Source organism: Sinocyclocheilus grahami, unplaced genomic scaffold (assembly GCF_001515645.1).
Source record: "Sinocyclocheilus grahami isolate Dianchi unplaced genomic scaffold, SAMN03320097.WGS_v1.1 scaffold55.1, whole genome shotgun sequence".
Taxonomy (NCBI): domain Eukaryota; kingdom Metazoa; phylum Chordata; class Actinopteri; order Cypriniformes; family Cyprinidae; genus Sinocyclocheilus; species Sinocyclocheilus grahami.
The window spans coordinates 3,147,012-3,161,735 of NW_015505234.1; the positions used below are offsets into that span (position 1 = coordinate 3,147,012).

The following is a 14,724-nucleotide window of genomic DNA, read 5'->3' on the forward strand; positions in this document are numbered from 1 at the left end:
GTTTTTACTGTAGCATTTTTAGTCTTTTACCATTAAATTCACGGTCATTTTTTACAGTGTAGTGACTCTCAAAACAAATGTTTCATTCCTAAATGAATCGATTTAATCTCAATGACTCCCTCATTAACAGTAACTTGCCACTACCTACTGGCAGGTTTAACTTCACATTTGAAGTCTCTTTCAATCTTCTCAAATATCAATAGGTCTAGTCAACATTTAATAAAAAAAAAATAAAAATAAAAAAAAAAGGCATTTGTAACTGCTGGTTAAATGCATCCATGTCCTCTCGGAGCCGCATTAAACGGTTTGTGTAAACGAATCTAAATACTACTTCAGATGCAGATTCAAATTTTTTTATTTTGTAGTAATGAAAGTATTCGTACCAGATGAAGGGGCTCTTCTGATAACCCAAAAATATAAAAACGGAAGAAAGCGTTAGAACGGAGCACAATCTTGCTGCTCAAACTGTGTAGAACAACTTTTAATATTTGCTTCTTTTCCATTTTGAGGTTACTTTAAATACGGAAGTTTAATATTTAAAATTCTGAACAGTGACTTTCACTTCTACCAGTCATTTTCTGGAAATAAATACTTTATCCACCACTGCTGTTGCAGTTCATAAATACAAGAAAGCTGTGAAATAAAACCACACATACACCAACTGCTAACATTCATATATTGTAGACAAAACACATTGCAGAAAAACTTACAATTGTCCTTTTAATAAAGAACAGACATCTTGTGGTAGTCTTATTTGTAGCAGTACAAATCAGTGAATTATTCCCCTCTTTAGCAGTTGTTAAACGATTCCGCAACATTAAACATTCAAAAGATTTGGAGAGAAAAACTGGAGGTCATTTATCATCTCGTAAAAAGAAATTCATTCGATGCAAAAAACGAAGACGCGCAGCACAGACAAACAAGTTCACATCATTGTAGCAAAACATCACGTTGACCGCCTCATTGACAGCAGCTGGAGCCGCAGGAATTGCCCTTACACACGCAGCCAGAGGCGCACTTGCTGCAACCAGACGGGCAACACGGACAGCAACCTGTGAAAACAAATAGCTTTAGCTACCGGATTTTTTTTTTTTTTTAAGTGGATAAATAATCAGTTATCACCAATACTGGGTTGTAGTAGTTCACGTACTCTTCTTGCAGGTTGTACACTGGCAATTAGTGCACTTGCAGGAGGCACCACAGTTGCAAGATCCAGCTTTAAAAAAAAATAAAATTGCACGTTGTTGACATGCTGGTAGCAAGTCTATAGTAACTGCATTTTCAAGCACTCAAAAAAAAAGTCAGCATCAACGTAAATCTGAAACACTTACTCTTGGCGCAATCGCAAGGATCCATTTTTCCTCAAGAGTATCCTTAAACAGCCCAAAAGTCCCTTCGAAATCTCGCTTCACTCAGTTTGTGAATGAGCTGATGTGGCAGGTACCAGATACCTGATCGCGCGCTGGTTTTATACAGTTCGGACTGCACACAGACCGAGTGCAAAAGCCCGCCCGCTCCAGCCTGCACACGGTGACTCATTAACGAAGCTGGGTGCAAACTATCAAACAATCAGGAATCACCATTCCCACCCGGTCACAGCAATGTGTTATTTATACGATTATATAACTACCATTTCTATACCGTTTATATAATTCGATGCTTTTGTATGTTATTTTCTTTTTGGGAGGTGAAAGAGCTTCTTGTTTTTAAAGCAGCTTGTTTTATGTAACTTTTGGCGCTCTAGCGGTTAATAAACAGAACTGCACACATCCCGCGGCAGAACATTCCAACCGGAGCTACTTCTCTAAGTTGATGTCTATGGCGATTCACGCAGGTATGTGTTCCTCCGCAGCGGCGACCAGGCTACAATAGTCCAAATATAAGTACTTATTATAAGTGTACCATAGTGATTCGGAATAAGACAAAAATGCGGTTTGGAAGATGATTTCATGATGTACTTGCTCATTATATACATTTTGCAAATTTTGAACACCGAAAAAGTTACATAGTGCTGCTTTAATAGCATATAAAGTATTTTGATAGAATCAAGGAGAACTATAAAAGACCATACTTTGTCATACTTTATACGTTAATGCCTTTTGTAAAAAAGCAAAGTGGTAGGCTACTTCCCTATTAAATATTAAAATAAGCACGTATTTGAGTATAAATAAGTGATCATTTAAGCAGATACAGGCCCATCGAGTGATCTTTAGAAGATGTTCGTGGAGAGGCAATTTTTGAATTTATGAAAGTTTTATTTTCTGCCATGTAACTGTTTGTCATCAGTTTGTCAATTTGTGCACACGGCACTAAAGTGAAACTAACTGTGCGTGTGTGTGTGTGTGTGTGTGAGAAACTGCACGTGCTCCCCGTCTGCACTCGGCGAGGATGCTGGCAAGACTACAGTAAACAGAAGAATTGGTTTGCACTCGTTTACTCACTCGCTGTTGACCAGGAGTATTTTTCCATTACCCATCACTTCATTACAACTGAAATGTAACGAGTGCAGCGTGTCTTTGCATTTTGGGGGTGAAGATAAATAATTCAAACATTAAAATACCAAACAAACGCGCATTTATAAGAGTTATGCTCACTCAACAAGTAGTCGACGTCTTATGATTCTATGAAATAACTTGATAAAAAATAATCTGTCATTTTAATGGATTGTTATATCCAGTTTTGAGCAAGCTATTCAAAAATGTAGCTAACCAAATAACTACTGTAAAGAAAACATGCCAATGTAAGCTGAAAGCCATTGTTTAAACTTTAAAGGAATGTATGTTAATTTTAATATGATTTCAATAAATTGTTTTTAAACAACCACTTCATTCAGTGCTTTTGTGAGTCTTGTTGCTACTTGCGAATCAGCGAATTGACTTTGAATGAACTTTTTTTTACATTCGACAGAAACATTTCCACATACCAGTCGATGTCTAGGGTGCTCACTGCACATCCTGAAAGCAATCCTCTCCAAGTGATGGGCATCAGTCGGAGTCTGTCCTGCTAGGGAAGAGTCTGAGTAACGTTACACCACCTAGCAGGGAACAAACTAGCGGCTGTGGTAAGAACATTTTCCATTTAATAAAATTTATAAGGTTATTGCAGTGAAGGCAATATCAATATGCACATATCTCCCAGCACAATATAAAGTGGTTCTGCACGAATTCTGTGTAGCTACGCAGAGTTAGCACCCCTAGCCAGCGCATAGAAAACACACACTTGAGTTGTCTGAAGCATGTAGCATGTAGCATGAATTTGGCTAACACACAGATGGCATGCAAATTCTTCGTTTTAAATCCAAATGCATAGTTAATATGTTCAAGTAGAAAAACAAAGTAAAAGTTCATTAAAAAAAAAAAACCGGGTGAGCAGCGTGTAAACTAAAAGGACTAGCAAGAATAGCATGCTAGCAAAAGTGGCTTCATAATGCAGTGACAAGCTGCCCACTGTTACTAGGCAACGGAAGCCCCATCGGACGAGAGGCACAGTAAGAGGTTTATTCTATTACCCAGACAGAAGGGGTAGTTAGATGGGCTACAGAGAGCACTACTAAAGCCTGAATACAGTCAGCTGGTTGGATGTCTCATCCTTCTTTGCCCAAATAGGCATTTCAGTTCATTTATATGCATTCTATTTATGTAAACGATTATTTCGTTGACCGGGACGATACAGAGTAACATTACTGCGCAGTGTTGAGCAGCAAATGTTCTATATGCCTTTAGCTAATAGCTAATAAGCAGCACTCGTCCCTGGTTAGGCTTTTAGTGTGGACCTACGAAACGACATCAATCAGCATCCAATCAAAATGTCAACATAGTAATATATGAACTTAACAAATTACCAATTATGTAAACCCTAATAAAATAATGAATGATCAAATTAATAATTCTGTTTAAGGTTTTAATAGTTATATTAAATTGTTTCAATTTTGTTTGTCTTTTGAATTCCATGGGTAAATTTCATAACTACTGACAAAGGCTGTTTTACTTCTTGGTACCCTAATTATTGCTTTTTGCACCCCTTGTAGTAATTTCTTTTTTTTTCTCGTTTCATTATACTGTAAATTGACAAATAACCATAAGAGCAAACAATTTACTCATAAAAAATGAATATTAGAAATGAAAAATTGTAGATTACATTTCCAAAACTCAGTAAATTCTCTTTATATATATATATATTATGTGTGTGTGTATACATGTTATTTTACAACAATGCTGCATCGTTGATGGTTGATTTTTTTTTGTAGTTAATGCTGTGAATGTTCACCAAGCCATTGTTGCAACATATGTTTATGGTGTTTTCATTGGATTTTTTTTTTTTAGTAACAGATCGGATCTTACTGTTGTGCCACCATGTTAGTGCCCATCTTTACTCTTAAACTTAATCATAAAATTAACCCTCGAATGGTTGCCATTGGAAAATATGATGGGATACACCCATGCCTCACAGCAGCCACACAAGCAGGGAAGGTAAGTTAAAAGTATTATTATATTATGTAACAATACAGGTGCATCTCAATAAATTAGAATGTCGTGGAAAAGTTCATTTATTTCAGTAATCTTATGAAGTATTCTAATTTGTTGAGAGAGCTTAACATCTCCACTCCGAATGGTACAGTTAATCCACCTTCACTCTGTCGCAGCACTTTTTACCTGCACTACTATTATAATTTTTTTTTGTCTTCAGAGCTACATTAAAATGTCATCCCTGGTTGACATGCACAGAGCCCCACATATAACATGCAGGGGAAAAAACAAGAAATTGTGGCCATGAATAAAGAATTAATTCCCTCAACTTATTGATTGTTTTCCTTCTTTTAGGTAAATTGAGAACATTGCTACAATTTAACTAAAATAAGAGAATGAATTAATTGTCACAGGATCTATTTTTTTTTTATCCTGCATGTCATGTGCGGTGCTCCGGAGACATGACGTTTTAAATGATCAAATTGTCATATTCTTGGTGCTGCCCTCCTTCAGAAACCGTCATTAGAGCCGTGCTGATATTTGCTGAAGGGATTTTTGAAGGCGAGAGTCATGTTGTTCATCCTAGCGTTCAAAATCTCTCCGGCTGTGTCCGTGTCCCCATCATTCCTCCAAAAGACATTCCAGTGGATTTTCACATTAAAGCCTTTGTGGGGGATCAGCTCCAGGCATGACGAAGCGATATCGTCCTCTTTTGGAAGGCCAAACAAAGTAGTTTCGCTTTCACAAAAAAACACAGCGCCTTCATGACATGGCGGCGGCGGCAACAATACTACAGCAAGAATAAAAGTTACGCCTTCTTTCTTTGCGTGAACATTTGGGCGGTGTTATGCAAATCTTCCCGGATAGTGACGTAGGTATGTGGGGGCGTGTTAGAACGAGCCGTTTTAGGTAGGTGTGGCTGACTATTATTGGATTTGAGATTTTAGTCTTTGCAACTTTACAGATCTTCTTTATGCACCAAGAGCTTGTAACACTCCAAAGAGAAAGGAAAAATTGAAATCGCATCATATGACCCCTTTAACAAAAATTAGTGCTGTTAATTTATTTTGTAATTTTACATTGCAGTTCCTACTATGGCTGTGAGAAAATCCAAATACTTTAGGAGGAATATGAGACTTCTACAGAATTTCATGGGAAGATAACAGTGAAACCTGTCACACCATGAGAAGGGTCTATTTAAAGGGAGCTGTACTTTGCTCCCTGATTCTGCTGGTGCTTCTCTTTCTGCTGTTGTATGCACATCAAAGAATAACGCCCGTATGGGGGACTTTGCACATTGAACAGGGGTCCACCAAATCGATAACCCTCCTCAGTGGAGCAGCAATGGGACAGCAAATAAAGCCAGTCCCTTCAAAATCTCCAGACATACCTCCATGCAAACCTGAGGTTCAGATCAAGCCTAAAGCACAAGGATCATCAAGGGTCAAATCTCAGAAAGCACGTAGCAAAGCAAAGTCTAAATTTCGCCAGCCCTCAACGACAGCAAGGCTGCTTCCAACACATGTTTCCTTTGACTTTGACGATTACCTTCGAAAGAAAGATCAACGGGACTTCAAGCTGCTAATCGATCAACCAACAAAGTGTTCTGGACCGGAAGGAGCCCCTTACATGCTGATCGCCATAAAATCAGTAGCAACAGACTTTGACAAACGTCAGGTTGTTCGAAGGACATGGGGACGAGAAGGTGTGTTCCAGAAAAATATGAACGTCAAGAGAGTATTTCTTCTCGGTGTGCCCCAAAATCAAACAGCGCTCCCATTATGGGACAAACTGTTGGGATATGAGAGTCACGCTTTTAGTGACATACTCCTGTGGGACTTTGAAGACACCTTCTTCAACTTGACACTAAAAGAAATCCACTTCCTACAGTGGATCAATGTCAGCTGTCCCAAAGTAAAGTTTATTTTTAAGGGTGATGCAGATGTGTATGTGAACATTGACAATATCCTGGAGATGCTTGAGGGTCAAGAGACCAGTAAGGATCTTTTTGTTGGTGACATCATTGTCCATGCCAAACCAATTCGCAGGCGCAACAGTAAGTACTATGTGCCAGAGTTTATTTACGGCCAGGGGATCTACCCGTCCTATGCGGGTGGAGGCGGCTTTGTCATGTCGGGACATACCGCATTGAAGCTCCACCTCGCCTGCCAAGAGGTGGAACTCTTCCCCATTGATGATGTCTTTCTAGGCATGTGTTTGCTGAGGATTGGCCTTCAGCCGACTCGTCACGAGGGCTTCCGCACCTTTGGAATCGTGCGACCGTCTGCTGCACCCCACCTCCAGGTCTTCAACCCCTGCTTCTACAGAGAGCTGATGGTGGTGCACAGCTTGACGGTCCCACAGATCTGGCTCATGTGGAACCTTCTGCATGACCCTAACATTCAGTGTCACAGCAGTCAGGATCCCACGGTTTTTCCCTTTCAGTGGAGCGACAAGATCGGCAAGACGGCTAAGAACAAGGCAAAGGAGAAGCTTGGGAATGACTATGGGATGAAAGTGTTTGTGGAACATTAACTCCTAGAAAATGAATGTACTTTGAAATTACTTTAAAACAGACAGGAAAGGCAAGGAAAAACTAAAGCAATAATTCACCATCATGTCAATCAACTCCACATGACATGCAGAAGAAAATTGGATATCATTTTAATTTAGTTAAATCATGGCTGCGATTCAACTAAAACCAGGGAAATAATTAGTTAGTTCAATCATTAGGCCATGATTAACTAAAATGAGAAAATTAATTACAAATTAGTAAGTTAATCTAATTTTTTTATTGTGGCCATGTTTTACTAACTTCTGTCATTTTAGTTAAATCACTACAGCAATTTTGAGGGAACAAATTAGTACAACGTGGCCACGATTTAACTGAATTAAAATGCTCTACACATGGCTACAATTTACCTAAAATGAGGGAACAAATTAATAAGATGTGGGAACTATTTCTTAATTTGTGGCAACAATATATTGTTGACTTCCTTCCATGATTGTTCAATTATGGATGTTGGACTGCTCTTTTTCATACAAAGAAAACATGTAATGACCATCAGCTGTCGTGCTCTAGAAAATGAAAAAAAAAAACATCTTAAAAGTGTTTGTGCAACTCATAAGCTATATTCCAAGTGCTTTGAAGCCATATAATAGTTTTATGTGAGATATTTAAGTCATTATTCACTGAAAATCCAGGACTTGGCATCAAACCTGGAGTGATCAGCATTGACATATGCAATATCTGAATGTATCTTAACATTTCAGGTTTGGAACAACATGAGGATGAGTAAACGATGACAACATTTTTATTTTGGGGTGAACTATCCATCTAAAAGACTGTTTAAAAAATTGCAAAACCTAATATGAAACCTAAGCTTGCAAAAGCTTTTGTAGATGGTTCTTTAAAAATGATCTTTGTAAACAAATAGTTTCATGGTTGTATCATTTACTCAAACTATACTAGACTTTAGCAAAATGATAAATATGTTGTTGTATAGGAATCCCAAGGAAATCAGAAATCAAAATGAAATCTAATGGTATGTTGACGATGTTCTCATACGTCAAAAAGTACTGGGTTATGTATCATAGAACAGTCCATTACTGTATATATTCTTTATTAGAAAAATGGCACTATTTATCAAACGGAACACATTTTTTCTTTGATTAGTGTGCTGTATTGTTTTGGATGATCTGCTGTCTTTTGGATTTAAACTGAATTAAATGATTGAATTCGAAAAGTAGCCTGCTGTGAACATGAACTTACTACTACACTGTTTTAAAGTGAATAAAAAATGTTTTTAACAAAAGACAAAGGAGGCGTCCATTCTTTTCCCCCATATTTATTACATCCATTCTTTAAATATTTTTTTGTTGAACACACTGTAACAGTTTTAATGAACAAAATGCAAAATTAGCAGTTTAAAAAAAATTGATAATGCTTTCAGTAGATTCAATGAGGAAACTAAAATCCAATGGTCACCGCATTGTTGCACCATTCTGAGCTACTGACAAACATATACCAGAAATTACTTTAAAACAGACAGGAAAGGCAAGGAAAAACTAAAGCAATAATTCACCATCATGTCAATCAACTCCACATGACATGCAGAAGAAAATTGGATATCATTTTAATTTAGTTAAATCATGGCTGCGATTCAACTAAAACCAGGGAAATAATTAGTTAGTTCAATCATTAGGCCATGATTAACTAAAATGAGAAAATTAATTACAAATTAGTAAGTTAATCTAATTTTTTTATTGTGGCCATGTTTTACTAACTTCTGTCATTTTAGTTAAATCACTACAGCAATTTTGAGGGAACAAATTAGTACAACGTGGCCACGATTTAACTGAATTAAAATGCTCTACACATGGCTACAATTTACCTAAAATGAGGGAACAAATTAATAAGATGTGGGAACTATTTCTTAATTTGTGGCAACAATATATTGTTGACTTCCTTCCATGATTGTTCAATTATGGATGTTGGACTGCTCTTTTTCATACAAAGAAAACATGTAATGACCATCAGCTGTCGTGCTCTAGAAAATGAAAAAAAAAAACATCTTAAAAGTGTTTGTGCAACTCATAAGCTATATTCCAAGTGCTTTGAAGCCATATAATAGTTTTATGTGAGATATTTAAGTCATTATTCACTGAAAATCCAGGACTTGGCATCAAACCTGGAGTGATCAGCATTGACATATGCAATATCTGAATGTATCTTAACATTTCAGGTTTGGAACAACATGAGGATGAGTAAACGATGACAACATTTTTATTTTGGGGTGAACTATCCATCTAAAAGACTGTTTAAAAAATTGCAAAACCTAATATGAAACCTAAGCTTGCAAAAGCTTTTGTAGATGGTTCTTTAAAAATGATCTTTGTAAACAAATAGTTTCATGGTTGTATCATTTACTCAAACTATACTAGACTTTAGCAAAATGATAAATATGTTGTTGTATAGGAATCCCAAGGAAATCAGAAATCAAAATGAAATCTAATGGTATGTTGACGATGTTCTCATACGTCAAAAAGTACTGGGTTATGTATCATAGAACAGTCCATTACTGTATATATTCTTTATTAGAAAAATGGCACTATTTATCAAACGGAACACATTTTTTCTTTGATTAGTGTGCTGTATTGTTTTGGATGATCTGCTGTCTTTTGGATTTAAACTGAATTAAATGATTGAATTCGAAAAGTAGCCTGCTGTGAACATGAACTTACTACTACACTGTTTTAAAGTGAATAAAAAATATGTTTTTAACAAAAGACAAAGGAGGCGTCCATTCTTTTCCCCCATATTTATTACATCCATTCTTTAAATATTTTTTTGTTGAACACACCAAAATGCAAAATTAGCAGTTTAAAAAAAATTGATAATGCTTTCAGTAGATTCAATGAGGGTAACAGTTTTAATGAACAAAATGCAAAATTAGCAGTTTAAAAAAAATTGATAATGCTTTCAGTAGATTCAATGAGGAAACTAAAATCCAATGGTCACCGCATTGTTGCACCATTCTGAGCTACTGACAAACATATACCAGACCATACTGATTTATTATCCATCAATGCAACGATTATTGCATTAAAAACAAACAACAACAAAATAATCCGTGTACGTGTTTCTGAAATCTACAGAAGTAAAAATATCTGAGATACAAAACGCCACATTGCAATCAATTTAGATACACACTTTTTTAATCGAGGATAAGCCCCATTTCCAGAAATGGGTTAAATGTACTGAATCCACAAAAATAATCACTTTGGAGGATGGGGAAGAACATACAATATAGAGGGATACAATACATAGCATTAATATGCACATTACACTGTATGGAGTTTGTCCATTTCTAATTACAATCCTCAGGACGATCATTCAATCATTCTGATGCAAAAATAGGATAAAGTCTGAAGAGGAAACAACACAGCCAAAACCCATTTGATGAAAATTAAGCATTCACTTGCTCCTGGCATTAAAAAACAACAACATCCACCTGAGATTGGGCAGGCAATCAGCCCATCAGACAACACTTTCTCCGGTTTTAAAACTCCCTAAATGACACTAAAACAGCAGTTGTGTTATTCCTTATTGACAATGGAGGTTCCAATTGTGCATTTTAAATCTGATCCTCAGCCCTAAAGAGTTTTAAGATCGAACCATATTTATTTCACTTTAAACTCATTCAAGTGGAACTTCACACCATTTTCAAAAAGTACAGCCACAACCACTTTGCGAACCTCAAACCATGAAGGGCTACCTACATGTTCCGTAATATTTTTGACTCTGACTTATTTTTTTTTTGTTGTGTGTGCTGCATTTAATCAATTAAATACTTTGAAGCTTATTTTCGCTGTGAAATAAAAAAAATTAAAAAGGTAATCACTACTTTCTATCTGACCATTCTGATCTTTTTTTCAGGCCATCCTTTCTTCCCCCTCTGAATTCCGAGATTACATCTCACACTTTTACAGAATTGTAAGAAAAAAGTCAGAATTGTGAGATAAAGTGGCAATTGTATTATTGATTCCGTGCCAGAAATAGGCTTCTTCTATAGTAAACTAGCCCTTCATGACAAGAGTTCATTACCCAACAAGTGTGTTTTTTTCTTAGTTCCTCTAATATTCAGGTACGTTTTTTTTTTAAACAAAAGGACGATAACTATCAATTTAGCTTTACATGCTCCGACATACACAAAGCAGTTTTTTCAAACAATTTCATTTACAGAGAAAAAGTCAAGACAGGCTCAGTGGGAAATGAGGCACTATGTTAATAGCATCTTCCTTGTAAATGACCAAAAGCTAAGGGTAAAATATTTTAAAATCACCACTGATGGCCTTCCAACACAGTTAATGAGAAGTTACTGTAACAGAAAGCTAAAAATACCAGAATTAGCCTGAACCACACACTGCAGAAGCTTGATGGGAGGTGGGAATAACACCAGAGAACTGGAGCTCGACAGCCACAGGTGGCTACGCTGCAAGGCAGCACAGCAATGAACAGTAGTTAGAGGTGAACAAACCATCTACTAAAGTTAAAATGCTCTAGTCATCTCCGTTAAATCCTCCTGAAAGTGGTCAAATGTAGGCGACTTCTTCCAGGAAAACAGTGGAGGGAAGCTGCTATAGTGACCCTCAAGGGCTGGCAAAGAAAACCAGAAACTCTCTGATCTGTTAGCAGTGTAGGAGGAGTTCCAGACGTCAGCTGATCTGATACGGTACTGTTAGACCGATTAAACAATGAAAATTGTGTATGTTATTTACAGATCTGTACAGGCATGGACATGGCAGACATGGCTACAGAAAACATCACGTCTACTTACTACGGAAACAACGGCAAAAAATCTCTAGAGTAAAAAGCAAGAAAGAAAGCTTTAACGCATTAAAAACCAATCAATCGTTTGAGTTGCTATGCTAAAAACAATTCAGGAACTGTATGGATCAAATCAAAAGGGAATGTTCTTACGATGTGAATTTAAAATGACAGAAAGCTAACTGTTGTTTCTTCTTTGGCTAGTGTTTTGGCAATCAGGTGACAGAAGACAATTCTGCAGTTAAGACTTTAGGATACTGAATAAGGTAAAAGAACTTCACATCTTTCTACTGTGGACAAAAAAGAAAGATGCAAACAGAATGGACGGCATACAGCGGGAAGGAGAACAGAGATGGGTGGATGGCTTTTCTCTCCAGTCAGGGTCGCAACTAGCTTTGAAATCCAGATTGCACGTCGTCGTTCCCTCCCCCGCCGTCCTTTCTCTCCGAGACTCGGCAATTAAAACGCATTCCTCAGTGGACAGGAGACAATTATCAAGTAAATTAGGTGCATTTTAGTGCAAATGTTCAAAACTAATGTGCGCACGAACAACAAAACAATAACAGAATCAACCATAAAGTGGATGTACGGTATTGAAATGGGAGGTAATCTGTACTGTTGACTTATGAAACGAGTCGATGAATTGTTATGTGTGTATGTGAGCCTGCTCATGTGCCACAAGAATATTTTCACAGCACTGGATCCATACTGTGCTAGCTTGTGCTTGGAACCTTACGTAAATGCATACAAAACACACTCAACAATTTATGCTGCGAAAGTTTGTCCTCATTTGACTTTGCTCTCATCCTCTGCATGCCGGAAAGCAAATGAAGTTGAATTCATGTGTGTTTTTGTTACAGTGTTTAGCGTGCAGAGGAGAAATCTGTTCAATGTTTGCCCTTTGGTGCGTCTGGTATGCAAATTTTGAGAAGGTTAGGCAAAAAATAATGCACAAATATGCTTGTGTGGAAATGAATCACTGTGCATCCACAAGTACTATAACGATGCTGACGTTGATACATGTCTGGGTTAAAGCTTTGGGGGCGGAGCCAGGTTTGCATGGTTATCTGGGATAATTAGCAGGCTGATGGTAGCCTCCACGCTATTATTGGAGGAGGAGACCGAATTGGGGCCTCTATTCGGATGTAAAGAAACTCCCAGCATGTCTTGCTTTAGCTTGTGTGATGGCAGCAGTGAGTGAAGGCACACTCTACTGGTCAGTTCAGAGGCTCTGCAGGGCTGGACGGGGACCGTGGGCACGGCGGCTTCCTCAGTGGGCACTAGGCTCGGCACGGGCCAGGCTACTTGGACAAGGCGCTCCGTAGAGAGTCACAGAAGCTATGTGGTTATTCTGCATGACCTGTAACCATAGCAACAATATGGAGATGAGATCCAATAGTTCATGTAGTGGTTAGTTGTGTATGAGGTAGGGATGCATAATTTATCATTACCATATTGGTTATCTGCCAATTATTTAAAAAATCAGTATCAGACAGTTTGGGATATTTAAAGTCGGCATAAAATGAAATTTGCGTTAGTATTTCCCCCCCCTTATTGTGGCATACATCCGAGTGAAACAGCTTCTTAAACAACAATGAACAAAAATAATTTGTTGCATGATGGAGGCAAAGTTATTTTGATTAAAGATTACAAAATATGATGCAAGGATAAATCATTTATAATAAATACTGCAATATTCCATCCAAATTGCCATTTTGAGTTCATGGTGACTTTAATAGTGCATGCCTATTTTCCCTATTTTTACATTTAAAATACCTCTGCAGTTATCTAATGCTAATAATCTTATCTTTAACAAATCCCTAAATGAATATCCATTTTTTCATTCTGTACATTATAATGTTGTGTGATGCCTAAATTCACTTATAGCATTTAAATCAGCTGATTTTTTATGTTTTCTTTTTTTTAAATGTATATTAACAAAATATTTCTAATAGTGGCCATTTATTAGTTACTGGCCATAACATGAAAATAATTATCTGCTTAACTGTATAAGCCAGAATTTTGGTTGCACTTTATTTTACAGTATATGTACTTACCTAAGAAAGTACAGGGTGATTTAAGGTAACTACATGGGTTAAGGTTAGGTTTAGGGGTAAGTTCACGGTAAGTACCTAGTTATTACCCAGTTACTGAAATTACTTTACTATGTACAGAGTATGTACATGCGGAATAGGACTGTAAAATAAAGTGTTACCAGAATTTTAATATAAGTACATCCGTAGTAAGAGCCAATGATATTTCCACTCAACTTTGAACATAGCACAGCTGCAACAGCTGTGTGAATAACAAAACTGCCATTTATAGATAGATATTTATTTATTTTAATTTTAAAAAGCAACTTTTTATACAGGCTGACTAAGTAAAACAAACAGTGAACAGACAGCTGACCCAGTCACATACCTCAAATATCATCCGCTGTAGTCCAAAGCAAAATGTGGAACCAAAAGGGTTGGTGTTGTTTGCAGACGATGACCTGCAGAGCAGTGCACAATTAATCAATTAATCAGAGCATTATAAACAGGTTTTCATATGCAGAGGTGTCTGTATGCTGTAGCTTTAATCAAGCCATGTGAAAAACCACAGACTTAAATGAAAAATACACAAATAAAAGTATTTATTAACATTTAAAATATTAACAAATACTATACTATTATGTACATAATACTAAAATAACATTGCATTCATGTGGCCAAATCTCTATCTATATGGCTCTCACCTGTGTAGCACAACTGGTTTTTCCATGGGATGTCCTAGCAGCTCCTGAATCTGATCCCACTGAGCGCAAAAGTTCAAAACATAATTAGTACTCACTTAAAAAATATTTTATGAATTATTCATCAAACACAGTAGTGCATAACAACATCTAATACATGTGTATATATTTATATATATATATATATATATATA

General features: G+C 36.8%; 3 protein-coding genes across 5 annotated transcripts in view; 1 reads left to right on the top strand and 2 right to left on the bottom strand.

Annotated features, from left to right (window-relative positions):
* The window catches only part of LOC107583789 (UDP-GlcNAc:betaGal beta-1,3-N-acetylglucosaminyltransferase 9-like), a 9,996-nt gene extending 2,829 nt beyond the window's left edge, over positions 1 to 7,167 (top strand). Inside the window, exon 3 of the mRNA XM_016270106.1 lies at positions 5,553 to 7,167. Coding sequence (XP_016125592.1) covers positions 5,649 to 7,001 — 1,353 coding nt within the window. The 5' untranslated portion in view covers positions 5,553 to 5,648 and the 3' untranslated portion in view covers positions 7,002 to 7,167. The remainder of the gene's footprint in view (positions 1 to 5,552) is intronic.
* Positions 660 to 1,453, bottom strand: LOC107583791 (metallothionein-1-like). Its single transcript, XM_016270107.1, has 3 exons — positions 1,332 to 1,453; positions 1,151 to 1,216; positions 660 to 1,052 (listed from the first exon to the last, which is right to left on the bottom strand). The coding sequence occupies exons 1-3, from the start codon at positions 1,354 to 1,356 to the stop codon at positions 961 to 963; spliced, it is 183 nt and encodes a 60-aa protein (XP_016125593.1). The 5' UTR covers positions 1,357 to 1,453; the 3' UTR covers positions 660 to 960.
* A 3,950-nt stretch (positions 7,168 to 11,117) lies between the features above and the next one.
* LOC107583793 (UPF0183 protein C16orf70 homolog) overlaps positions 11,118 to 14,724 on the bottom strand; it is a 9,586-nt gene continuing 5,979 nt past the window's right edge. For 2 of the 3 annotated variants that reach the window (XM_016270111.1, XM_016270109.1), the window contains exons 14-16: positions 14,534 to 14,592; positions 14,218 to 14,290; positions 11,118 to 13,156 (exon numbers count right to left, since the gene is read on the bottom strand). In XM_016270111.1, the coding sequence (XP_016125597.1) occupies positions 13,067 to 13,156; positions 14,218 to 14,290; positions 14,534 to 14,592 (222 nt within the window). In that variant the 3' untranslated portion in view covers positions 11,118 to 13,066. The remainder of the gene's footprint in view (positions 13,157 to 14,217; positions 14,291 to 14,533; positions 14,593 to 14,724) is intronic. The other variant, XR_001609074.1, reaches the window with a different exon arrangement.

Coding starts and splice junctions, on each gene's coding strand:
- LOC107583791 (XM_016270107.1), bottom strand. CDS start 1,356: ATGGATCCTTGCGATTGCGCCAAGA. Junction 1,217..1,331: donor TCCTTGCGATTGCGCCAAGA/GTAAGTGTTTCA, acceptor TTTTTTTTAAAG/CTGGATCTTGCAACTGTGGT. Junction 1,053..1,150: donor GTGTACAACCTGCAAGAAGA/GTACGTGAACTA, acceptor TTGTTTTCACAG/GTTGCTGTCCGTGTTGCCCG.